The sequence below is a fragment of the Fusarium poae genome, chromosome 3 (assembly GCF_019609905.1).
Source record: "Fusarium poae strain DAOMC 252244 chromosome 3, whole genome shotgun sequence".
NCBI lineage: Eukaryota > Fungi > Ascomycota > Sordariomycetes > Hypocreales > Nectriaceae > Fusarium > Fusarium poae.
The window spans coordinates 1,002,075-1,028,731 of NC_058401.1; the positions used below are offsets into that span (position 1 = coordinate 1,002,075).

The window sequence follows — 26,657 nt, forward strand, 5'->3', positions numbered from 1 at the left end:
TATAAGCTAAGTTAACTTAAGAATAAGTATTTTACTTATTTAATATACTATATTATACCTTATAAGGCTTTATATAGTAAAAAAAGGTATAATATTTAAAACTAATTAAGCTTAATATTAATTTATAATATTATTAAGTTATTTAATATATTAAGTGCCTTAAACTTCATATTTATATAGTATAATAATTTATATTATTAACTAATTACTTAAATAGTAATATATAATATTAATAGATTAAATTTAAATAATTAAAAGTAAATTTAATTATTAAAGGTAATTAAAATAATATTAATATATTTAATTTTAAAGGCTAAAGAAGTTAAAAGTAAATAATATAATTAATCTATTCTCTTGCCTATATATAAAAGCCTTAAAAGCTAAAGGAAAAAAGTAAATTATTTTTTTTATAAAAAGATTAAATATATTATTATTAACTATAAAAAATTAAAGTATAAATTAATTATTAAAATTAAAAAGAATTTAACTATTTAAAATAATAATATTATTTTTAAAGATATTAAAACTAGGCTTATTATTTAAATTATTATTATTAAATATTATTAAAAATTATTTTTTATAGTAAATTAATATTAAATTAAAATAGTTTAATAGCCTTATAAATTAAAATATATATATATAAAGCTATATTATAATTTAATTATATATTAATATAGAAAGATATATTTAATAGTATTATAACTTAAAGAATAAAATTATAATATTATAAATATAATTAAATTAATAAGTAATTAAGCTATAATTTATCTATAGATAATAAACTATAATATTAAGCTATTATATATATTAATAAAGCTTTAAATAGCTTTAAATAAGGTAAAATAATTAAATTAAGAAGAGGATATATATATAACCTTAAAAGGTAATTATATCCTTATATATATAGCTAGGTATGTAAAAGTTACGTAGGCTATTTGCATAGCTAGCTATGCGGGTAGTTGAAGCCGATCGATATGTCACCGTTTTAATACCCAATCCCCCATCTTCACCAACACAACCGATGACATATCGAGTCACAACACTGCATCATGACACCCAAGTCCAAGAGAGTAACTGCTGAGCATACGAGAGATAGGGTCCGGGATAACCAACGTCGTCATCGTGCTCGGAGAAAAGACTACATCGCCACACTGGAGGAAAAGCTTTCTGATGCAGAAAAGACCATCTCAACTTTGAGAGGTCAGGTTGCCGACCTCGAAGAGGCGATAAAAAGGGATAATGATGGACGAATATCGACGCTGCCCAGAGTGGAACCCGAAGATGTGGACATTCAGGAAGAGTCATTCGTTATCGATACAGACGATCTAATAATCCCAATAACCGGTTTCGTTACAGAAAGCCCTGGGGAAATAAACGATCCAAGTTACAATGACTTATCCGGATTGAACATTGAGTCTACGGACTTGACACTTCCAATCCTTCAACCCGCCATGTTTCCTCCACCATCTCAGACAGGACATTCCCCCGCATATCAGAGCTATCAAAACAACAACGATTTGCAACAAAACCAGTTAATAAATACGACCAACACATGTTGCTCGCCTCCAATCCCACCAATCGGGACAGAACTGAGCGCAGAGCTAACAAGACTCTGCTGCGAAGCCTACATTCTCATCGCCCAGTCAAATACCACTTTACTCAACGAGAACAATGTGGTAGACCAAAACCCATTCCCAGAACCACGGCTGCTTTCTTGTCATTTCAAAATGAGTTGCTGTCTGGTGAAAGCTGAGGTTTCGGGACCCCAAGTGTGGACGTCAATCTCATATGTCCAGTGCAATTCCTAAACGACTACAGGATTTACCATTATCCAAGGTGTCTGAATACCAAACTACCCTTTGGGTCTGTTTATGACTGGAAATGCTTCCAAGACACAGGAGGTGTCTCGTGACAATGAGGCCGTAACGTTGTTGAGAAAGTTGCTCACTAATGATCAGATATTTACTACTGGAAAATTTGCTATCAATTAGAAAATGTCTAGCTTAAAATGCTGATTGCGCTTGCTTATCCCAGTACGGCCTCATCAGTTATTAAATTAAGATCTGCAAGAAGTAAGCAAGTAATCACTTGCACAGCATGTTGGATTGTAGTTATATACCTAGATATTGGTTGGATATCGGCAAGACTGATATGTTTCGCTGATGACGTTGCAATAAAGTTGGGATCGCTATACGACGGGGGTTCGGGGGGCAGGGGCATAAGACTTGATTCTGAATCGCTAGGATGTGGAGGACTGTCAACTATAGTAACTTGTTGCTGTGGTAAAGAAGGTCCTGTCACTGATGTATGTATGTTAGACATTATTGGAGACAGATAAGGAAAGTAAACATACTTGGTTTCACTCCCAACAAACTGCTCAGAAGGTTGACGTTGCCGATATCGACTCGCCTTTTCTGGACCAGATTGGTACCGGCTTCTATCGCCTTATGCTGCACATGTGACTGTATATGAAGGGCAATAAGGCGCAGAAATTGGATCTCAGTCAATACTGATTGGTGATGACCGTTGACGACTGGGACCTGGCTATTGAATTTTTCTGCGTCGAACAGAACCCACAATCCACGACGATAGAAAGGTAATTTTCCCTTGTGCGCCTCCGGTCGACACTTTTCAACAATCCTTCCCACTTCAAGGAGTCCATTGTATGCATCTTCGATGATAGCGTTGACATGGATTAGTTCGATTGGCTTCTGTTCCAATATGTCCAGATGTTCTTCTCGCAAGCTGATCTTTTATTAGGTGATTTTTAAGGTATAAGTCCTAAAGTATATATATAAAATTAATTTATAAAAAATATAGTTTTTAAATTTAAATATTAATATAGATTTTATTTAAAAGTATATATTATAATTTATAAAATTAAAATTATAATAATTATTATAAAAGCTTTTATTTTTTAAAAAAATTAATTATTAAATACTTTTTTATTAATATTAATAAAATTATTATATAAAATAATAAACTTTAAAGTCTTTATTAATTTTAATTATATATTAAATTAAAAAATTATTTATAAAAGTTTAATTTTTATAATTAATTTTATTTTTAAAAAAAAAAATTAATTAAAAAAATTTAAAGCTATTATAGGCTAAGTCTAGTAGTACAGGTGGACAGGGAATGCTTTAGGCGTAATAGGTTCTATTGCTATAGATAGGCACTATAGATAGGTTAGGCTCTATTAATAAGATATAGCTTAAGGAGCTATATTTAGGATCTAACTGGTAATCTAACTAAGGTTATAGTAATAATACTATTGCTATATAATTTAATCTACTTATAGCTCTAGGGTAGATTAGTTTAACTTTAAGCTATAATAGTGCCCCTCTTTTTAGTATTAAGCTTTACTAAGATAGGCTACTATAGTCTAGGCTTATTAAGGTATTTCCTATAGAAATTTGCTATAATCTCTATAGTATTCTTTATATAAGCAGTAGGGACTTCTATTAGGTCTATATATCTAGCCTATTTTATAGTATACTTTAGCCTAAGGTAGCCTCCTTAGCCTTATCTATCCTATTAGGAATTTATAATATCTTTAACTTTCTATTTTTTTACTCTTTTAGCTTCTATTAGTAATAGTAGGTCTATATTCTAACTAGGCAGTAGATTAATAGTAGTTAGCTTTAGTAGGCTTATATAAAATATAGGGTATATCTTTATACTGGTAGGCAATTTTAGTTAATAGGTATATAGGGAGATAATCTTATTAATCTTTAATAGGCTAATATTCTTCTAGTCTAATTTCTTCTATAGCCTAAGGGTCTTAATATTCCTAGTATCTAGCCATATTAAGTCCTTTACTTAATATTATTAAGCAGGTTATCTATATTAGTTTGCTTAGGCTTTATAATAGGCTTATATAGTAATACTTTCTGATCTTAGGTACTCTAGGATATTATTTATTATCTTTATAAATTATTCTATATCTCTAGTAGCTAGGGTTCTTCTGACTATAATTATAGATTTAAAGCCTATTTATAGATAGAATCTATAGTTTATAAAGAATAGAAATATATTAATAATTTTAGATTTTAGGGAGTTTACTGTAAACTTAGCTAAGGGAAGCTATTAATTCTAGTTATCTTATAGATATAATATATAGGCTTATAGATACTATTTTAATATAGTATTTAGGTATTTAGTCTATCTATTAATCTTAAGGTAATAAGCAGTAAATAGTAGTAAGCTAATTAATAGTTATTTAATAAGCTTTTACTAAAACTCTACTATAAACTAGGGTCCTTAGTCTAATACTATAGTCTATAGGAGCCTATATAGCTTCTATACTTCCTTTAGGTAGTAATAAGCTATATCTTTAGTATTATAGGTTCCTTTATATATAATAATATATCTTATCTTAGTTAGGCAGTAGGCTATAATCAGGATAGTATTATTTCCTTTACTAAGCAGTAAATATATAATAAAATCTATTAATATATATTATTAAGCTTATTTAGAGATAAGTAAGAGTTTTAGTATATTTTACTTTACTTCTTAGGCTAGGTTAGCTCTTTAATATATATAGCAGTTCTTAATCTATTATTTAATATAGATTAATATTCTAGGCTAGTAGTAATCCTAGGAAAGTAGATTATAAGTATAGGCATAACCTAGGTATTTTGCTATAGGGTATTTATAGTAGGCTTTTAATAGGGCAGTCTTAAGGGTATTATAGCTTAGAATATAAATATAGTCCTAGTATAATAGTTATTCCTAAATAATCTTATACTCTATAAGTATAATCTTTAGGTATTATAGTATATTAGTCCTAAGGGCTTATAATATTAACTATAGGTCTTTATTAATCTAATATCCTTTATTTAGTAAGCAGTTAATCTCTTCTAGTAGCTCTATTAAGAGTAATAGCTCCTTAGGTATTAATATAGGTTAGTTCTATTATAGTAAGTAGTAAATATAGGCTTTTTAGACTTATAGTAATAGAAATTACTAATTCTCTTTCTTTAATACTACCTGGCTTTAGTGTATTAAGTGCTTATTCCTTTCTTTAAGGAGGTCTTTTAACCTCCTAGTTAGGGTATTAGGTTTAACTCCCTATTTCCTAGGTTAATATATAATTTAGAAATTAAATTAAGATAGGAACTTAGACCAGTAGGCTTATTATTAATTAAGTAACTTTATTATTATAAAGTACTCTAGGTTTTTATAATCTATAATTACTTTTATTAGTAAAAGTGCCTTTTTTAGTTTAGGTTTTTATTCTTTAAAATAGTAAATAATAGCTATAAGTTCCTTATTATAGATCTTATAGTTATATTCTATAGATATATACTTCTTAGAGAAGAAGGCTACTAGGTATAGCCTTCTATTATTATTATATTATAATAATATACTGGTAAATATATAGTTAAAGGTATCTATCTCTAGGATTATATCCTTTATCTAATTAAAAGGGTATAAGATTAATGCTAATATAAAGGCTCTCTTTAAATCTTAGAAAGCCTTTTTATAGGTTTTATCCTAGATAAATAGTATATCTTTCTTTATTAGGTAATTCAATAAGGCTATAAGCTTAAAGAAGTTATAAATAAACCTCCTATAGAAGTTTATAAATCCTATAAAAGCTTATATATCTATTAGGTAGGTTAAGGTTTACTAGTTCTTAATAGTTTTAATCTTTATAGAGTCTATTTAGATACTATCTTATCCTATAATAAGGCCTAGGAACTTGGTTTCTATAACTATAAATTTGTATTTAGCTAGGTTTATAAATAACCTAGCAGCTCTTAGTTTTTTAAGCACTATCTTTAATTACTTAATATATTCTTCTTAGGTCTAGCTATAAATTAGGATATTATTTAGGTATATAGTATAGAATATATCTAGGTATTCCCTTAGTATATTATTAATATATTGCTAGAAAGTTATAGAGGCTCCTATTAAGCTAAAGGGTATAACTAGTAACTTATATAATCTAAATTGGATATAGAATGCTATTAGGTACTTCTGGCTTTCTTTAATATGCAGATTATTAAAGGCTAATATAATATTAATATAAGAAAAGTATTTTATATTAAATAGGTTATTTAGGGATTCTTTAATTAAGGGGAGTAAGTAGTAGTCCTTAATTATAATATTATTTAAGGCTTAATAATCTATATAGAAGTATAGACTATCGCTGGGTTTCTTAATAAATAGTACTAGGGAGGCTATAGGCAATAAGCTTAAGTAGATAAATCCTTTATATAGATTCTTATCTAGCTACTCTTATAAGGCTATTAGTTTATTCTAGGATATTCTATATAAGGGTCTAAATAGCAGTTTTCTTCTTAGGGTTAACTTAATATAGTAGTCTCTAGATTAATATAGTAATAACTTCTCTACCTCCTTAAGTAAGAAAATATCCTAGAACTCTTAAAGTTCTTTTAGCAGTATAAATACCTCTGGCTTAGGCTTAAGTAGGTAGTCTAATTACTTTAAGGTAATAGTAAAGAGGCAGTAATAGTCTTTCTAGCTATATATTTAGGCAGTTTATAGAGAAACTAGGAAGATATTCTTTCTCTCTAAGGCTAGTAGGATATTCCTTTTTATCTAGTGTATAAACTTCTTTAAGATAGTCTATAAAGCCTTAATCCTTATAAGCTTAATTAGGGTATTATAGAATTTCTGGTAATATAGGCTATTAAATATAAATATATAGGCTATAAAGCCCATCTATAGGTTATATTGCTTTAGCTACGGTATTCCTAGGATAATAAGGTAGCTGGCTAGCTAGGTTATATAAAAGATTATACTCTTTTACTTATAATTAGTAATATAGAGTTTAGTGCAGATATAGTAAGTAACCTTCTTACTCTTAATAAGTTACTTATTAAATACTTTAATCTTAAAGGTTCTCTTTAGGGGTTTAAACTTTAGGTTCTAGGACTTAGCCTAGCTCTTATTAATAAACCCTTTTCTTTTTACTTTACTATTAGTTATAGTATAAAATAGAATTAGTTCTTTTCTAGCTATATTAAGGCTAATAGGCAGTATTATTAGGTTTAAATATTAGTTATTCTTATTCTTAATTAGAATTTTATAAATAGAGGTAATAGATAGTTTAATTTTTAGTATAGTAAGTATAAAGAAGGGAGCTTAGTGCTAACTTAAGATAGGCTTACCCTATTTTCCTAGTGTCCTTAGGAGTATTTAAATTAGTAGGAACTAGTGTAGCTAGATATAGGCAAGTATAAAGATAGGGGCTAGCTAATATAGTTAGGGCTATAAGTAAAGGTAGCTTAATAAAGCCTAATTAGATATATATTAGGTTTAAGATAGTTATAGAGGTAGTAGTTAGTTAAACTGTAATAGAAGCACTAGTTATTCTTTTATTATTAATTAGGGTAATTATAGTGGCACTAATTGCTAAGGTCTATAGGTTCTCTGGCTAGTTAGTAGTTTTTAGGGAGGCTTTTTTCTCTATAAGGCAATAAAGACTTTTTTTAGAGTATCTAGGGATACTCCTTTAGCAGTATATTTATCTTTCATAATATAGGCTATAGCTCTACTGTAAAGTGGTATTATTAGTTTTCTAATTCTTATAGAAAAGTAATTAGGTTATAATATTTATAGCTAGGCAGTAGGTTATATATAAGTATTCTATATAATTCTTAGGAAATAGCTTATTGTAATAGGGTAAGAAAGGCCTCTTTTGATATTTCTCCTTTTAGTATAAGGCATTAGAACTTGGTAAAGAAAATGCTAAAATCTTTATAAGTCTAGTGAAGGCAGAATAATTTAGTGTAGATATTATTGATCTAGTTTAGGTCTTTAAAAGCGTATTTTAGTAAATTAATAATATCTTAATAGTTAAAGAGTTAGTATTTACTAGCTTTAATATACAGTAAGACTTATATATAGGTATATCCCTTAAGATAGCTAGTTATATAGGATATTTAGGTAAGGTATATTAGGAATTAGTTATAATTAGCTTTTAGTTTTAAGTATATCTAGGAAATAAAATAGTATAGGTTATTTTATTTACCTTTAAACTTATTAAGGTTAAGTAATTATTTAGTAAGATTAATTAATTTAGTAAATTAGGAAAAAGGTAGAAAAGTTATTTCTATAGGAGTTACTATATAAAGCTCAGTAGGAGCACTAGTCTTAGGGGGTTTATAGATAGTAGATATAGTAAGTTAGGTAGTATTAAGGGCGTAATATTTAGTAAGGCAGGCCTTAAAGATATTATTATTTTTCCTTTTTAAGGCCTTTTTATATTATTACTTAATATACTTAAGCTAGGCTTAAGTAAAATTATACTTAATAGTGATTTATTATAGAGATTATTTAAGTCCTTAATATTTATCCTTTATATTCTAGGTCTTATTCTCTAGCTAGGATATATAGTTCTAGGCATTCTCAGTATAAGTATAAATATTCTAGAAATATTTAAATTAATTATTTAGGTATTCTAGGGTATAGTTATAAAATAACTTAATACTATTTAATAAAAAGGGTAAAAGTAGGTAGGCAGATATTATATTTAGTATCTAATAATTAGGAGCTATATAATATTATAGGCTAAGTCTAGTAATATAGGTAGACAGAGAATGCTTTAGGTATAATAGGTTCTATTACTATAGATAGGCACTGTAGGCAGGTTAGGCTCTATTAATAAGATATAGCTTAAGAAGCTATATTTAGGATTTAATTAGCAGTCTAACTAAGGTTATAGCGATAATGCTATTGCCACATAATTTAATCCACTTGTAGCTCTAGGGTAGGTTGGTCTGACTTTAAGCTATAATAAAAGCTTTTTATTATTTTTAAAATAATTTTTTTATTAATATTTAAAATTAAAATATTATTAATATAAATAATAATTAAATTATTATTTTTATTATTTTTAATTATAATACTTTTAATTATATAATTAATTATTAAATTAATAAATTAAAATTTAAATTTTTATTATATAAAAAAAAAAAGCTTTTAAAGCTTTTTATAAAATAAAATATAATAATAATATTAATATATTAAAAAGTAAAATATTTTAAATAAAATTATTTTTTAATTTTTAAAATAATTTTTAATAAAAAAAATAAATTATTAATAATTTATAAAATATTTAATAAAAATAATATTATTAAAAGGGAATTAATAGGGATGCATGATACTTTTACTACAGACGTATGACCTTATAGACGTATGACTTTTTAAGTAATTTAATTAATTAAAGAAATATTACCTTACTAGTACTTCTATAATCCCTATAAAGAATAATCCTACCTAATAATCCTACTATTACTATAGAAAAGAGGTTATTACTAGGTCTAGTCTTATATAAAAGATATATTAGAAGGATTATAAATTTAATTTTAATATAGGTTATATTTATCTACCTATAATAACTCCTACTGACTTCTTATTCTTTATATACTTACTTAAATTCTCTATCTATTTATATAAATGCCTATAGTATTCCTAGCCTTAATGTAAATAGTTTTACCTATTATAGTCCCTTAAGTAATAATAATTTCTTAGCTCTTATTTTCCCTTTCTAGGGTTAACTTATTCCAGCTTTCAGGTAGATAGCTATGCTTTCTTTTTTAAGACCTAGGCACTTAAGACTAAGATATTTATAGCTAAGATACTAAGGCCTAACTGCTTTCTTAAGATATTATAGAAAGTATAAGGTTTACTAGTATTCCTTACTTTATATTCTTTGGCTACTCTTTAAGAGATATAATAATCTTTAGGTTAAAGATCTTTTAATATAGATCTTAAGAGGATATTTTATAAAGTTACTAGTAAGAGTAAATATCCTACTTTATAAAAGCTTTTATAGAGTATATATATAAGTAAATTATATAATAGTATAGTATACTAAGTTTAGTTAAGATAGAGCACTTATCTATATATAGGTTAAGGGGCTTAGGATTAAGATTCTTTTTAGTAGGTAATACCTTACATACCTATTAGTATTAGCTCTTAATAAGCTTTAGATACTTTAATAATATAAAGGACTAAAGCTTACCTAAGTAGTTAAAGCTTAACCCAAGGAACTTACAATCTTAAAGAACCTTATTATTCCTATAAGTATCTTTAAAGTTATGCTTTTAATTATATAGTATATTTTGCATTACTTCTATTAATTTATAAAAATAGCTTATCCTATTTAATAGGTAGCTCTTAATATTATTATTACTTATCTCTATACTTAAGGTTATATAGATACTATAGTTTAGGTATTTATAAATAAAGCAATAGGCCCATTAAGTATAGACTAGTATATAGGTATTAAAAAGATACTGTAGAATAGGGCATTAATTATTAAACTCCTTATAGAGAGTAATCTATACTTTCTTATATACTTCTTTAGTCTCTGTAAAAAGAATCTACTTCTATATCTAGAGAACCCCCTAATAAGTATAAAGAACCTCAGAGGAAAATTCAGCTAAGATAAGTATATAGTTATGTAGAATTAGAGTAGCTTAGGGTTCAGTAGGTTTATTTACCTTACTAATATCTAGGCTATTACTATTCTCTAGGTTCTTAATCTACTTTTACTTTAATTAAAGAAGAATATTAAAGTTAATATAATAAATATAAAGCTATTGCTAGACCTTAGGAAACTAATTATCTAAGGTAGCCTTTATTAAGTTATTAAAGTCTATAATAATAATAGCTAGTTATTATATTAAGTGCTTTAATAGAAAAGTAAAAATGCTTTTTATAAGAAACTAGAATCCTTTTTATTATTTATTATTAATAAGACTAAAGGCAATATTAAATATTATACTAAGATAGGTTTACCTAGTTACTTAGAAAAATAAGAGCTTAAATTAGTTAATATTATATATATTATTAAGGCTAATTACCTCTAAGAACTGCTTCTATATCTAAATATAATAAAGGAATATCTAGATAAGGCCTAGAAGATAGCTAGGCTTATTTAATGCCTACTTTATAATATAAGGAACTTTTTACTTATTAAAAAGCTTAAGTAAGGCAGTAATAAGTAAATAGCCTATAAGCTTCTCTTAGCTTACTAAAGCTTAAGCATTATAAATATCTTATTATATAAATATTAACTTAGGATATTATTCTTTTATAATAGCCTATATATCCCACGCTTAAATACCAACTCAGCGGCTAGTAAATTTAATAGTTACCTTAACTAAGGAAGTAAGGCAGTAATAAGATAAATAAGCTAATAATATCTCACTTAAAGGATAATTATAAGTATAATATTCTATATCCTAATATTAATAAAGAAACTATTTACCTTCCTTAAAAGCCTCTATAATAACTAGCCACTTATACCTACACTTTTATAACTTCCTTTAATAAAGACTAAAGCCTTTACTTAGTTAAAGATCCTTATATTAATTATATTGAATAAAATACTATATTAGCTATTCCTTATAAGAGTATTTATTATACTTTATTATACTAAAGCTATACTCTTTTATAAAGAGTTAAATATTCTTATAAAAGGCATTCTCTATAGGGGCTAGGTTACCTAGGATTAGAGGATTTAATATTTTATCTAGAGGCAGGGACTTAGATTACTATAAAAGGGAGCTTTTAATTAAATTAAGTAAAAAGGGAATAAGAACTAAAGAGTGTTAACTTTTATAAAGAAAGTATACTAAAAGTGAGCTATATTTATTAGTATTTAAAGGAAAATAGCCCTATCTTTCCTACTAGCTATATACAGTATTAAAGAACTTAAGGTATTGCCTTATTATTTATTGCTTATTATTAATAATATCTTAGACTAGCCCTAAAGCATGCTAGAATTCTACCTTAGGTATTATAAATACCTATATTACTTTTAATAAGCTATAAAAAAAGCCTTAAAAAGGATTAATTTCTAGTCTAGAAATAGATACTTAATAAATATTTTATTAATTTATTCTATAAGGAAAGTTATTATAGAAGGTTATTATATAGTTATATTAAAGCTTAAATAATAACTTAGGTCTAGAATAATAAGGCAATAGTATAATTAAGAATTAATTAAGGACTGCAGTAAAGATATTATCTAGAGTATTAATATCCCTAAATCTATAAAAATTATTAATACTAAGTGCATTGCTAATAAAAGAGGTCTATTAGTTATTTCAAGAGGCAGGATAATACTAATAGGGCAGCAATAGATTTATTAAAAAAGGTAAGTAAAAGTTATATTATCAGTTTAGCTAGATATATTAGCTATTAAGTTAAGTACGTTTTTAAGGCAGCTTTGCTATATTAAATAACTTAGACTTAGAGTTATATAATTAGCAGTGTATAAAGACCATTATAATACTAAAGTATTAATATCTAATAATAATATAGTATTAACTTTATTAGGAGGTTAGGTTATAAAGGTAATAGATAATCTATAGTATTAATAATAATATTAGAATTATCCTAATTAGCTAATATATAAGTATTTATAGGAGGAATAACTAATTAAAGAGGAAGGGTTAAGGTATATTAATAAATATAGGGCTTAGTTAATTAAAGTGCTTAAAAAGTCATGCGTCTATAAGGTTATACATCTATAGTAAAAGTATTATACATCCCTATTAATTCCCTATTAAAAAGTTTATTAAATTAGAATTTATTATATTAAAAATCTTATAAAATTAAAAAAAAAAAAAGTTCTAATAAAAAAAAGAAAAAGCTTATAATTAATACTATAGCTTTTAATATAATAAAATTTAACATAATGGTCGCAAGCTGATCAGGTGTTGTAGATCACGATCACAGGTGCGGACCAGCTCTAGGCTTCAGCGAACTTGGTCGCTAGCTTGATTACATTCGATTAGGAGAGTTATGACATGATATGTGATATTGCTAAGAGATCCAGCAGGGCCCATGAACTCGGCCATTTTGGATAAGTTGTATTCGTCTGCAGCAAGAGAAAGTGGGCATGAAAGACGACGACAAGTGGTCATGAAAGATTATCACGTCAGAGAGAGATAGGAGCCAACGTTTATTGCCAGAAGTTTAGAGTATGCCTCACGCTAGTAAGTCTAAAGTTTAAAGTGCAAAGGTATTGGCCATGCTTAGTCCCGTTTCCGTCATGACGCGGAGAGCATGTGTCTGTTTTTAAAGTTGACAATATACCCCACAATTGCATGTAAGGCTGAAAACGCCAACGCCACCCAGCATTGAATGTATCAACTATACAACATGGCTTAAATAACATCTGGGCTCTCGGCGTTAAGTCTCGTGCGAAGCTAGACACTAACTACCAATTATCTTGACACTCTGGACTTCTGATAGTACAGATCATTATGCATATGCCATCATTGCTAATTAATTGGATATACGATTATCTGCGGGTGTTGCGTGGTATAAAGTGACTCGTATGATAAACAACTGAATTATACACGTATCAAATTTACGATCAAAAATAAACTACCAATCGAAAACACTGAATAAATTCTCAAGACATCAGACGAGGCTCTACAACCCGCTGCGGAGAAGTCAGACGGTGCCCATCCATGTCATTCAGCTTCTCCATACCGACGCACAAGACAGGGCGTCGTCGCGCTGATTCATCCCTATATATAAATCTCCAATCGCTAGTGTGAGAAAATAAAACGTAGCCTAGTTTAGCAGTCTCAATGATCATCAAACGGAGATGGTCACTCTGCTGATGTCGACTTTCATCATCAGGCGCCACAAAAATGTGAAGGGCTGAGTCCAAGGCTTTCGCGAGAACCTCCACCTGATCACGGATATCAGTTTCAGAGACCTCGAGAGGTGTTCTTTCCTGAGGCGCAGGGTGCAGAAATAGCGCCGAGAGTGTGCGCCATCGGGTCCAGGCAAACGCCATGACTGGAAGGCTGTATTAGTGGCTTGATTCGGAAAGTTTATTATTGGATACGTACCGTCAAAGTTGTCTTGATTCTTTTCAATTGGGTGAATCGATTTCGCGAAAGCAACGGGTGACTTTGGAAGTAATGTCTGGGGCCCTGGATTGTTCCAGTCGATGGCGCTGAAGAGGACCTGGGAAAGGACATGTCTAAGAGCTCCACAGCGAGTGTCGGTCTGGATGCACCAGCCAGCCACCGTTTCAACGGGAATTCCTGAACGCTTTCCCTTGTATCCAATATCAGTCAGTGTGTGAGCCAGGGCCGTTAACTCGACGTCAACTGGCTCAAAATGATAAACCGTCTCGACGTGTTGCCTGATGATGTCTTCGAGGCGTCTCAAATCTGAAAGTATGTCTCGGTCGGGCGTAGGCTGCAGTATGATGTTTTCGAGTTTCATGGGGCTTCCAGAAGTACCGAGGGAAACTGTATTCGCTTCTCTTGTGTGGTACACCAACCTGCCCCGGTCTTCGCTCCGTCGTCTTCGCCTGGCATATCTCTGGCGATCCGTGAATCGGAAGACCAGCCAAACGACAAAAGCCCCAATAATGAGGCCAGCAAAGAAGCAGCCGATGGCTACTCCAGCAACTTCTCCGTCGCTGAGTCCTTGGTTGTTTGTTTTTGAAGCATCCCTGCTCGTAGGGGCTGCGGAATTGGCTGTTGATGACGTGGAAGACATCTTGTATTTAGATTTCCACGGATTGGTGAATGCGATATATCGGGGGAAGTCAGCTTTGACCCAGGCTGGTAAGAATATGGAAAGAATGAATTTTTGATGTTGCGAGATCTCTATTCTTGTGAGGAGCAGTGTTGGTTTAAATCTGTGTACATGTATTCGGAATGGCTGTGTTCGAGTACATCAGCCCATTACAGTTATCACAAGGCATGGTAAGTCGTCTCAAAAGGAATGACAACTCCGTCTAGACTGGGCTGTGGCAGATTAACTATCGTTGGAAAAACTATAATTTTCAACGTGGCTTATAGCTTGCATTAACTCTATGCCACCGACGATCAATTGGGGGAGACATTACAGCTGATATAGCCTCTCCAGAATTAGGTTCGTGTTCCCTCCGTTCATCAACGCCAATGACATTGTAAATCGTATTTACTCTCCCCAGTTTGTCGTTCTGTTCCAGGCTGTCCACAACTGTTTCAAATGTCACACAACTGACCTACCTGCCCAGCATGGTCGAGAAACCCGATGTTACAGTAGCCATTGATCTTGGCACCACCTTCACAGGTAACATAATTCAATATAGTTGTATCTTGACACTGTTAACGGCTTCATAGGTGTTGCGTTTTTGTTCTCAAATGGGACGATGCACATTTTCAACAACTGGCCTGGAAACAATAATACTGGCGAAACAAAGGTTCCCAGCCGTCTTGTCTATAACCATGACAACACAGTGTCTTCATGGGGTTTCTATTCATCTGTGTACGATGACCCTCTACCGTTTGATAAAAAGGAGCATCGTCTCTTCAAGATGTTCCTTGACAAAGAGACATGTGAGGAGACGAGGAGAGTAGGCCTGAGCACGATTGCTACTACGGCAGAGGCGTCGATGTGTGTTACGGACTTCCTTCAGCAGATATATCGACACATCAAAACAACATACGAGGAGATGACAGGTGCAAACTGGACCACCTCGTCCGTCACTTTTCTCTTCAGTGTACCTACCACTTGGAGAGGATTGGATGTAAGTAACACGTTCAAGGCTGCTATTAAAGCCGCGGGCTTTGGCACTGAAGGGCCCCGTCACTCGGCGCAAATTGATCTCACTGAAGCAGAAGCCGCTGCTGTTGATACCCTCAAGAGTGGTGTAGTCAACTTTAGTGCTGGGGACATCTTCCTCACTATAGATGCTGGTGGTGGCACAACAGACGTTTCCTTGGTACAGGTCACCAGTGTCGACAACGGAAGGCCTCAGATGTCGCAGATTGCTGAAGTAAGCGGGATCGGAATTGGCTCAACTCTCATAGACTCTGCTTTCGGTGACCTTGTCCAGGAGCGTTTGGTTAAAAGCCCTGATGTGCCATTCAGTATTACTAACGGCCTATCTGAGAACATGATGAAGAGTGAACGATTCAAAGCTGTCAAGCACCTTTTTGGTGACCCTGCAGCCATCGCCAAGTCTCACAGGATTGCCATGCCGGGTGTCTCAAATGACTTCAGACATGTTCAGCTCCGTGCTGAGGGAGGATGCATGATATTTGATAAGTAGGTAAGCACAAGAACAATAATCTCCGCATAGCTGACATTTATGCAGTCACGATATACAAAGGCTTTTTGATCCTCACGTGGAGAGAATTGTCGCCAAGGTCCGCGAGCAGTTGGACTGGATGGTGCAGAACAATCGCAGTGAGCAAGTGGTATGACTTTGACCCAAATCCCTCTTTTCTCGCACTGACCTTTTTTATAGATGTACATGGTTTTATCCGGGGGATTGGGCAGTTCCAAATATGTCCAACGGCGGCTCAGGGATCATTTCATCCAATTCACACATCCCAACGCTCGCAATGTCAGAATCATTGTCAGCAAAAACCCACAGACAACTGTCGTAAGGGGTCTGCTTGAAGACCAGAAACAAAAATTGGAAACAGGGAACAAGCCAGTCCTCGCCACGTACGTGGCTAGGATGAGTTATGGTATTGTGACACGAGAGCTTTACAACCCTGCACGACACATCGGCGAACGGTTGGAGTCGGATGAGTTTGACTTAACTCAACGATGGGCTGCTGATCAAATAGAGTGGTTCATTCGCAAGGTACGTTGAAAGAGTTAGGTTGATGCTTTAACTGACTCATTTACAAGGGGGATAACATTGACGCATCGGTGCCAATAATGAAACCGTTTCATAAACGGTTAAGTCCTGGAATTACAACTGCGTCCGTAACCATCCAGGTTGTTTCCTCACGAAATGAGTCGAATGTTCTCCCACAAAGTCTACTCAAGGGTAAGTTATATCAACATCGGCCACAAATGAATACTGTCATTGACTGTAACTTATAGCTGGAGTAAAAAGACTCTGTCAAGTCGAGTGTACACTCACTGCTCTCACGCCAAATGAACTTGTTATGGTCCAGAAGCGCGGTTGGTGTTGTTTCAGCAGGGGCTATAAATATTACAAATGTGTTTTTCATGTTCATCTTATCGTGGCCCCAGCTGACTTACGGTTTGAGCTGTGGTTCAACGGTAATAAGTATTCTCGGGATCATGATCCTATCCAAGTTGAATGGAATTAGATTATTCAGTTTAGATATTTAGCTTAAATGCGTGAATTATATTTACAGTCAGTTAATGGAACATATCCCTCTTATACAGGGTACGATATAACTTGAACCTCATCTAAATGTGATTCACTTGAGAAATCCAGCATTATGATCAAGCTAAACCCGTCTGAGCCATGGATCTGGGAAACAGCGCGATGGCTTAACTTGGATAAACATATTTAAAAGATTAAATAGTCTCTTGCGCTAGACTTCTAGGTTTTGATGGATCTATCGTGGACAGGGGTTAACGACTAGTCTCAAGCTGAAGTCAGGGGTCAACTTTCTCTTGTTGGTAATCACTTCAAAAAGAAAAAAGAAGAAAAGAAAAGAATTCGTTACCACGAATGTGCAATTGCTGACTCTCGGCACTTTCGGCTACTATGGTAATTGAGCAATATTTGCATTGAGCTGATCCATGTGATGTGATGCGGTGACAAGAAAGCTGAGGGTGGTCTAACCACTTTGGCTTCAGGCGCCAAAAGGTACGAGACACCATCGTGACATCAAGTCAATAGTTCCAATATAGCGTCAGAATAAAGGCCTCGACCACTTACTTGGGAAATTTCTCTGTCGGTTAGGGGTCCAACGCATCCTCATAAACAGCCGATACGTCGCTCCCCAGTTCCCACGTTTTTCGTTTTTCTTGTCACATCGTTCAACGCCTGTATCGGCCACTACATTCGTTATGCGTTCTGCCTTTGCTTTAACGGCCCTGGCCATCCTGGGAAACTTTGATGTTACCCTCGCCGGCCCATGCAAGCCTCATGTTACCTCTGCGACAGCAACAACGGTTGCCCCAACCACTTCAGAAACAAAGGGACCACTCGTTGTCAAGAACGTCATTGGTAACGGAAACTTTGCCGTCAGAGATCCTACCAACCCGAGCAACATCCCAAGCTACACCGTCGAAGGCGATTGCCAGATCGTTGAGAACAAGGGCTACACCGGTGACGGGAGCAAAGAAAAGGGCTGTGTTGAGATGCAAGCATCCAACCAACCTCCCTTACGCAAACGAGCCATTGGCAACATCGTTAGCCTGTCGCAGCAACTTGACTCTCTTGATACCAAGAAGAAGTACACTATTCGTTTCTTCTATGCTGTGATCACAGCTAGCAGCGTAAACGTCTGCACGCTTAGCGCTTCTATCGCTGGCCATGTATTCTATACGTCGACGATTCTCAGTATTGGGGTTGCTAAGGACTGGAACACTGTTCTTGAACAGACCGACGTTCCCAACACCGAGGGTGCTTTTGCGATTGCTGTCAATTGTCCTATTGGTGGAATTGCAGCTATCTACGTTGACTCCATCTTTATGTCTAACCAGGTCACTCCTGAGACGATCGATGATGTCGCAATTGACTTTGGCGATGAAGGTAGTGTTGCTACTACAAGTGCTTCACTGATTGTATCCACCGCATCAGAGGGATCAAGTAGTAGCGCGAATACCGATGGACCATCAACAGAGACCAAGCCCTTAACTGAATCTCATGTTTTCACCTCGGATATTGAGCAGCCAACAACTGGCTCATCTACAGGCTCCGACGTCAACACTTTCAGTCCATCAACTGAGTCTGAGGCTGCAACAGACAGCTCTGCAGAGACCCAGACTGAGGGACACTCAGCTGGCGTATCGACTGCCTCTGAGCCTGCCACTCAAGGTCCATCAACGGCCTATGAGCCTACTACCCAAAAGCCATCGACTGCCTCTGGCCCTGCTACACAAGACGCGTCAACCGAGTCAGAGAGCCATGTTCCCACACTTACTTTGAACCCCACAAGTGCTCTACACCCTACAACCGCAAGCTACCTCTCCACTGCCAGTTCTTTACCAACTGGTTCACGCGTCTGCCCCGTCGGAGCTCCACCTCCTGGCTACTGCACACCCGTCAAGCCAGAAGTTACACAATTAGTCTCCCTGCCCGGTATCCGACAAGAGTCAGAGAACGACCGTCCCACCGCCCCTCGAGCCTGTTGGGCGTTTGGAGATGTAAAGTCGGGTACATGGGGTCGCACAACGGATAGCGTTCCTCGACAAAACTCTATAGAAGACTGTGCCCTCCTATGCAAACAAGAAGGTTCTGCTTGCAAGGCCTTTGCGTGGGATGAAAGTCGGGAGGGTAGTTCCTGTCGGTTTACTTCCGATACACTTGGTGTGGTTGGCATCGATCTTAATAAGCCGTACTCTCTGATGTGGAATGATTTCGATTGCTTCGAGTGTGAGGATTGCGATATCAAGAACCCAGCGGATGTTGAGACAACTTCCGTTGCGCCATCAACCTCCTCTCTTCCGGACATCACTACCTCTGCTGCTCCCTCTGCCACAACCGCCTGTCCCCACTGTCACCTCAAGAGCTCTCCATCTTCGGACCTTGTCTGCGAGAAGATTGGTAACCTTGGCAATGTTGATCTCGAGCCTTATGCCAACAATGAATTCGACAAGGACACCATGCAGACAACTTCAGAGCAGTGTGCTACTATCTGTTTCATTCTCAAGGATTGTGCGGCCTCGGCATATGACTATGCGCGAAGGAGATGTATCTTCACCAACACTGCTATCTCAAGCAGCGAGTTTCAGGAGGCTCAAGATCAGGACGCTTCTGCTTACATCCTCCCTTGGAGTTCCGAGGGATGTTGGTCATGCTCCAATGACTGTTCAGTCCAGGATGAGACTACCAGCCAAGCTCCTAGCACTGCGAAACAAACTGTCGAACAAACTACGATGACTCCAACTCGAACTGAACCTCTTACAACTTTCATCTCGTCCTACGCACCAACGACCACGTATTCATCCATGCCTGAATGCACCCTCGCCCTATCTGATGGATGTCAATTCGATCAAAACTACGAATTCTCTCAGTGCAACAAAGTCGGCAACATGAGGAAAACCTTTACACTCAAGGACGGTGAATATGCCTGGCAGCTTCTCAACATCAACACCTATCAGAACTGTGTAGCATTGTGCAATCAGATGCCCGGCCGCTGCAAGTCTTCCTCGTGGGATCAAAACCAACAACAATGTGTCTTTTCCACGGAATCAGTCTTTAGCTCCTCATTCACTCCCGGTGATAATGATGATAATTCTCAAACCTGGAGTGATCAGACTTGCTTCCGATGTTTCTGCCACGAATACGAACGTGATGACTATTCCGCGTCACTACGAACTTCACTGCCCACCGCGACTTGCGCTCCTAGCATTACAAGCGAGGATGCCGTTTGTCAGCGCAGGCAGGTTGATGACGGTAATGTGGTCTGTCAGCATACGGGTTACTTCCCTTGGGGTTGGGACGATGCGCCTTCCAAGTTTCCCCACCAAGATTCTGAGGAGCGATGTGCGGCTCTTTGTAACTCGAACCCTGATTGTATGTCGTCGGGTTGGTCTGAAGAGTATGGGAAATGTGCTTTGGCGGGTTTCCAGCTCAGGGGTATCCAGTGGCAGCAGTTTGGTTCGACAATGTTGAGTTGGAGTGATAAGGGCTGTTGGGATTGTTCTGACTGTATCAAGAGTCAGAAATGGCGTAATTATAATTAGAGAGTTGTAGTGAAGGACCTCGCGGGTAGGTGAAGTTGGCATTGTTTTAACTCACTAGTCAATAAGTTTTGTTCACAAACCTGATTCTACTCGAATAACATGTATCTTTGCAGAATATATGTTACCTAACAGTATTCAAAAGCAGAACAAACTATGCATTTTATACTAGCGAGATATAACTACCCCAAGTCTCAATCAATCTTTCAGATACTCGTTTCTAATACTGTCTATCCATTCTTTTACCGTCATTTCCGCGCCAAAGTTGTCATCATACCGAGCGAACAAGACTTGACTATCACCTTCGATAGGTTCAACGCTTCTTGGTACCCTTACAGTCTTTGCTCGTTGTCCTACATAGGTGCTCCAGCCTAGTCGAGGTGTAAGTAGCCACTTGTGTCCTCCGTTGCACACCGTGATAACATTAGAATCGGAGTCGCGAAGGCGACCGAAACAGTCTTGACAAAAGTCGCGTTGCCAACAGTAAAGGCAATGATAAAAGTGCTCATCAAAGCCCAACTGTTTCTTGCATTCTTTGCCATCGTCGGTGCGGCCATCGCAGGACCAAGTATTGGGCACGCCAAGATCTTTGACATCTATTTGATCCAGGCGGTATTTAATCAACTCAGAAGCGACGAATTTTGCGACTTCGACATCGCTTGGATCTTCCTTGTTGTCAGAGGCCTTCGGAGCTTCCGTGGTGTTTTTAATGTAAAGCTCAATGAACCGCTTAGCCACATATATCCGTAGATTTTGTTCTGCGGCATTAGGCACAGTCATCCTCATGACACTTATTATATTTTTGGTCACACGCTTGTACGATTCCAATGCCCGCTCTTTGCTTATTCCCTTTGGTACATCGATGTCTTTATCCTTCAAACGCAAAGCACATTCGACCACGTCCGGTTGCCCCATCAGAGAAAGGGCGATGGCCGCATTATTCAGGTCCTGGCATGCTCCAGTAGCCTTGTGGATTCTAGAGAGACCGATGAAATCGTTTTCGGGAATGTCGTCTGAGAGAATCGAAATGGCTTTTGTCAACCTCGATTTCAATAGTTTTTTAGCATCCTTTTTTCTCTCACGAATGGTGTGAATTGCAACCAGCCACCCGACAATCTCATCATTGTCGTACACGTCGTCAGATTTCCTGTCGTCCGGTTTCAACTTTTCGAGTTGTCGAATGTAATCCGGTTTGTCATTGCTGAGTAGAAGCTGGAAGTAATGGCGTGCCAATGCTGTTGATGCGTTGGATCGGACAAGTATAGCGTTGTCACTGCGAACGTTTTCCAGTTCTTTGCGGCTGCATGTCCAAAGAGTGGTAGTTTCAAAGACAGACTCCGGGCCATTTGACAGTTGCTTGTACATATGCGCTGCAACACCTGCATAGTAAAGCAATATGCCATCCGCTCCCACTTCACTTCGGCCGTTCGCCAATCCGGAAGTATTAATTGCGCCAGTGTTCAGTGTTCCGAATCCATGTGAGCCACGTATCATAATGGTCACTATTTTCTTCAGTAAATCGTCATCGTTGTTGAGAATAGAGAATAGCATGTGGAAAAGGTCGTTGTGATCTGGATCCTGGGTCATCAGTTGTAGAACACCATCCATCTCCCCTTGATGAACGTCCCCAGAAAGCCTGTCACGAAGCCAATTCCTCGTTTCTTCGGCACAAAGAGTGTTGAGGTTGATCTTGAGGCAGCCTAACAATCCTTCCATGACTTGCTTGGTATCCCCCTTGTTGCATGCTGATGTGTAGTATTCTTTGGCGCTTTCCATTTCCTCGGTCTCGTATGCATAGTGACCGAGAAGTAAGTTGAGCTGCGCGATATCACCTGAGCTTGGCTCGGGCTGCGCGCCTGATTTCTCTGCCTCGCGCAGAGCCATCTCGACTTCATCAATGGCTTTTTTCACCTGACCTTGTCTGTGGTGGATGACGCCAGTATCTCGATAACACAGCCAGCTTGGATTCGCCTGGCGTATAGCACACTGATAGATCGACAGAGATGTCTCCAGATCACCATCATCATCCATTGATGCGGTTTTGGCGAGGCGCTCATACCAAAGTGAATCGGGGCATTCTGCTGGCATGCCGAGAGCCCTCCAACACCATTCGCTCACTCGAAACCATTCGTTACTAAACGCAGCGTCAATTTCATCCTCCCCGAACCATTCTGTTTCTGTATCCTGATTATCCCCCAGGTTAGTGACAGTTCTAACAAGGGAGGGGAATGACTTACTGCGTCCATCAGTTCCTCAATCCAACGGTACGCCATTGATACCTCCCATGTCCTGTTCCTTACGAACTCTGTGACTATCCAAGTGGTGAACCCTTTAAGATAACCTTGCGTCAGACTGGGTGCGGAAAGGACATTCTTGAGCCAGTCTTTGTCTCGTCTTCTCACAGTTGGGTCCATCAACCATTCTTGCATGGATTTCATCTCAGGAACCACCCAATATGCCTGTTCAAAAGTCGCTTTGTGCTGTTGGAACACTGAATCATTTGTGAACAAATCATACAGTTTTTCTCCAATCTTACGCTGTTGTTGAGCGAGCAGAACTCCCCGAACACTTTCGTTTTCAAGCTCTCGTAACCGATCAAGGTGGTACGGTAACCATGCGACAAGATAGCTGTTGTTTGTCTGATGCTCAACTACCCGCTTGCTTTCTAAAACCTTGAAAGTCTGGTTAACAATGTTGAGGTGCGCCTCGAACGCGTCAACAGCAATTCGACCTTGTCTTTGGTTATTGTTCCTCGAGTCAAATGTGAAGTTTGGTTGCATTGCCATCTGAGTGAGATTCCAAAAGTATTCGGCAGCCCGCTGACGGTCAACATGGTTTAGTGTAAGAGTCATGCTGATTGTTGAAGGGGCATCATCGGGCGAGCTTTTACCGTTCGACGCCTTCTCTGCTTCCTCAGCGAGGTAATCCCGGAATCCCTCCTCAACTGTCACTATATCAGATTCGATCTTCAAGACAGATGAGTACTTGTGTCTGATCATGGTATCAAGACCTTCAACCGACACTACGTCCTCTAAGTGAAGTGACTTGGAGATTGTCAGCCCAAGTTCTATCGGATATACGGTGTCTAGAGATATAATACATACCATAACGGCTTCGAGTTGTTTCAAGCTTGGAGCGAATCTCCTGAATATGACGTGTTTGAGGAGTTCATTTAGCTGGTCAATCTCTTTGGCTGTCAATGTCCTTTCTAAAGACTCAATAACTGCTTCATAAACTCTTGTTGGTCCGTTCAACAGTTCAATGAGACTGTCGAAGGAGGCGTAAGAGTTGACCGCCTCTGTTATACGAGTGAGCCATAGCTGAAGTTCAGCATAGTTTCCATAGACCTTGGAAGGCAGTGTATCCAATATGAGCATCATTGCATCACCTTGCTTCTGGTCATTTCTGTAGTTCAGCAATACTTTCCTCAGTTCAAGCTCTTTCTTGATGATAGGTTGCATGTCTTCCTGGCTGTCAACCCCCATTCGAATCTTCAATGCCTTCTCAAATATTCCTTTGCCACTGAACTGTTCTGTCTTACCACTCAACAGAATGCGTAAATTTCTTGTCGATGTTTTCCCCGAGTCGACCTTTTGAACAAATCCAATAAGCGCATTGAATTCAGCGTCGGGGAGGTTTTCAAGACCATCAAAAACAAGATAATAGGTAGCGTTTGATCCTGACGCTCCAATACCGAAACTTGCCCAGAGGTTACACAGCTCCTCTTCTGAGGACCCCATATTCTGACGAAATGCAACACTTTCGTTATCACAGGCTTTTTCTAAAAAGCTCCGCACTGTTGCGTCGACGCGAGCAATCTGGAAGGCCATATATCTGAAGGCCCATGAAATCGTGTCCTTATTCGTATCACTGTCACTTTCCTTCTTGACAGCAACAGTAGCGGGGAAGAAGTAGTGCGCAACGTAAACCCGATCTTTATCACCCTTTCCTTCCAGATTTCGTGTGATCTGGGCACATGTACATGTTTTGCCGGTTGACTGAGCACCCAAGACAAGAAGAGCGTGCGGCATACTTCTCCTCATCACCGCATCATCCTTTCCAATCCAAATGCGATAGTCTTCGTGTTTCCAAATCCATTGACCAGTGTTTTTGAAACATTTATCCGAGATGTTCTTACGGGTCTGAGTAGATGTAGTGTCAATGTTGACTGTTGGCGGTACATCAAGATACTCGCCAATTTTGCGTAGGATCTTCGGTCGGTGTTGCTCGACATATGTAGCCTTGGCCATATCCTTGGTTTGTCCAGCATCCTCTTTCACTTTTTCCAAATTAACAAACATCACCGTTGTTTGCTTTTGGTTCTTGTTCTGCATAGCCAGTCTGAATTCGACAAGTTGCTGTTGTAGCTCGTTGTCGACACCCAAGGAGCGATTAAAAGCTTTCAGAGCAGCTTCTGCTCGGCCACCTTGCTTGTGTTTTACAACCACAGCGCAGAGCTTCACCAAACACCTAAGCACTTCGTGTATCTCCCTCAATAGCGGCGTGTGATTAACCTTGCGGTAGAGATCAAACTCTGAAAGAGCAGTCGAAACCTCTCGGAAGACTTTGTCCACTGCTTCAGCATAATCGTGATTTTGCTGTGGAATGTTTAGAACAAGGCCCAGTGCTTTGCTTGTGACTTCGATCGCCGGGGAGAAGGGCGTCTATATCAATATGTTAGCGCTGCGGACTTTTCTTCACTCATCAACTGATTATAACTTGCCAATGATCCGGCAATTGAGGCGGCCGGGAGAATGGCCCCCAAGTACTTGAGAGTCTCAAGTCCCATGCCTTTCGCCTTTTCCCACTTGGTTTTTGAATCGGCGTCGGCTTCGGTAAAAGATAGATTTTGTTGCTCAATCTGTTTTTTGACATCGTCAAAGTTTTTTATATCACCGTTACTCAGTGAATCTCCGCAAATGCGTTCGAATTCTTTGGCGGCCTCGGCCCACATACAATCCAATGGCATTTCATTTTGGCTCGATTCTTTGCCTAGATCAGGGACCTGACTTGGTTCTTTGTCTGGATCAGGAGCCTGACTTGGTTCTTTGGCCGGGGCAAGAGGCACTGTGGCAATAGTTACCTGGCTCTCGGCAGGAGCTGTTGATGGTGATGTCAAAGGAGGCGGGTTGGGATTCACTGGTAACCCCGAGCGCTTTCTAAGCTTAGTGTCCTTCTTTACAAACCAAGAAAATCTGATGCGGTTCTTCATGATTTGTGCTATCACTGGGTGCGTAGAAAATAAAAGACTAATTAGTGACGGGTAGCAGTGAAAAATGAAAGAAGTTGTGTCGGATAAGAGAATAGACGAAAAACCAACTAACGCCATTCGTAGGCCCAAGCTAGAATATCACCCCCATAAGTATCTACAAAATCATTCAAATGACTCGTTATCGTGCATATACTGAAGATGGCAACACCTAATAGGTGGGACGTCGTGCCATGGGGATCAAATCAAGGAAGTATCTGCACGCTTTGACATTTCGGTGAGGCTGAGGTGGACATGTTATTATTTACCCAATAGTTGGGCTTCATTTCTCCCCAATTTTCCTGACAGCTGCCTACAGTATGGTGGCCTCAGTGTAATCTATGGCTTTTGTACTCTTGAGGTGATGAAAGAAGGGCACTTCCATTGTGCAAGGTTGATAATACGGGTAGACTAACCTTACATTAACCAAGGCATATAGGTTAAAAACGAAGAAGAGGACAACAGGAATGTGCATTCAAAACTATCTAATCATCCCATACCCAAGATCAGCAGTCAGTTCGAATGGCTGGCTAGAACACGGGCCGGTCCGTCCATGTCATCTGAATAATAATTGAAGGATGCGTGACAACAACAAAGTACCTATGTACCTCGGTAGTTCGTTTACAGGGCCTTTTCACACCCACTTGAGATCTGCACCTTGGCATGCAGATCTAGACCAAAAGAGGCTCATTGTGCGATGTCTGTTTTTCAGCTTCCCACCGTTCCTTTTTAGCCGGTTCTGCCGGTCTTTTACCGGGTGTAGGGCGACAGCTGT

The 26,657-nt window shown here is 36.9% G+C and overlaps 4 protein-coding genes across 4 annotated transcripts; 2 read left to right on the forward strand and 2 right to left on the reverse strand.

Annotated features, from left to right (window-relative positions):
- Nucleotides 1-1,049: 1,049 nt before the first annotated feature.
- On the forward strand, nt 1,050-2,462 carry FPOAC1_007724 (uncharacterized protein; the record flags this gene model as incomplete). Its single annotated transcript, XM_044852174.1, has 2 exons — nt 1,050-1,676; nt 2,319-2,462. 2 exons carry the CDS (start codon nt 1,050-1,052, stop codon nt 2,460-2,462), a joined length of 771 nt encoding a protein of 256 aa, XP_044704844.1.
- A 10,946-nt stretch (nt 2,463-13,408) lies between these two features.
- Nucleotides 13,409-14,517, reverse strand: FPOAC1_007725 (uncharacterized protein; the record flags this gene model as incomplete). The annotated part of the gene is made up of 2 exons (XM_044852175.1): nt 13,409-13,803; nt 13,857-14,517. The coding sequence occupies 2 exons, from the start codon at nt 14,515-14,517 to the stop codon at nt 13,409-13,411; spliced, it is 1,056 nt and encodes a 351-aa protein (XP_044704845.1).
- Nucleotides 14,518-15,023: 506 nt separating this feature from the next.
- Nucleotides 15,024-20,627, forward strand: FPOAC1_007726 (uncharacterized protein; the record flags this gene model as incomplete). Its single annotated transcript, XM_044852176.1, has 8 exons — nt 15,024-15,078; nt 15,129-16,056; nt 16,106-16,208; nt 16,259-16,603; nt 16,651-16,792; nt 16,849-16,929; nt 17,687-20,551; nt 20,611-20,627. The coding sequence occupies 8 exons, from the start codon at nt 15,024-15,026 to the stop codon at nt 20,625-20,627; spliced, it is 4,536 nt and encodes a 1,511-aa protein (XP_044704846.1).
- Nucleotides 20,628-20,832: 205 nt separating this feature from the next.
- On the reverse strand, nt 20,833-25,846 carry FPOAC1_007727 (uncharacterized protein; the record flags this gene model as incomplete). Its single annotated transcript, XM_044852177.1, has 4 exons — nt 20,833-22,818; nt 22,872-23,678; nt 23,739-25,273; nt 25,354-25,846. 4 exons carry the CDS (start codon nt 25,844-25,846, stop codon nt 20,833-20,835), a joined length of 4,821 nt encoding a protein of 1,606 aa, XP_044704847.1.
- Between the last annotated feature and the right edge of the window lie 811 nt (nt 25,847-26,657).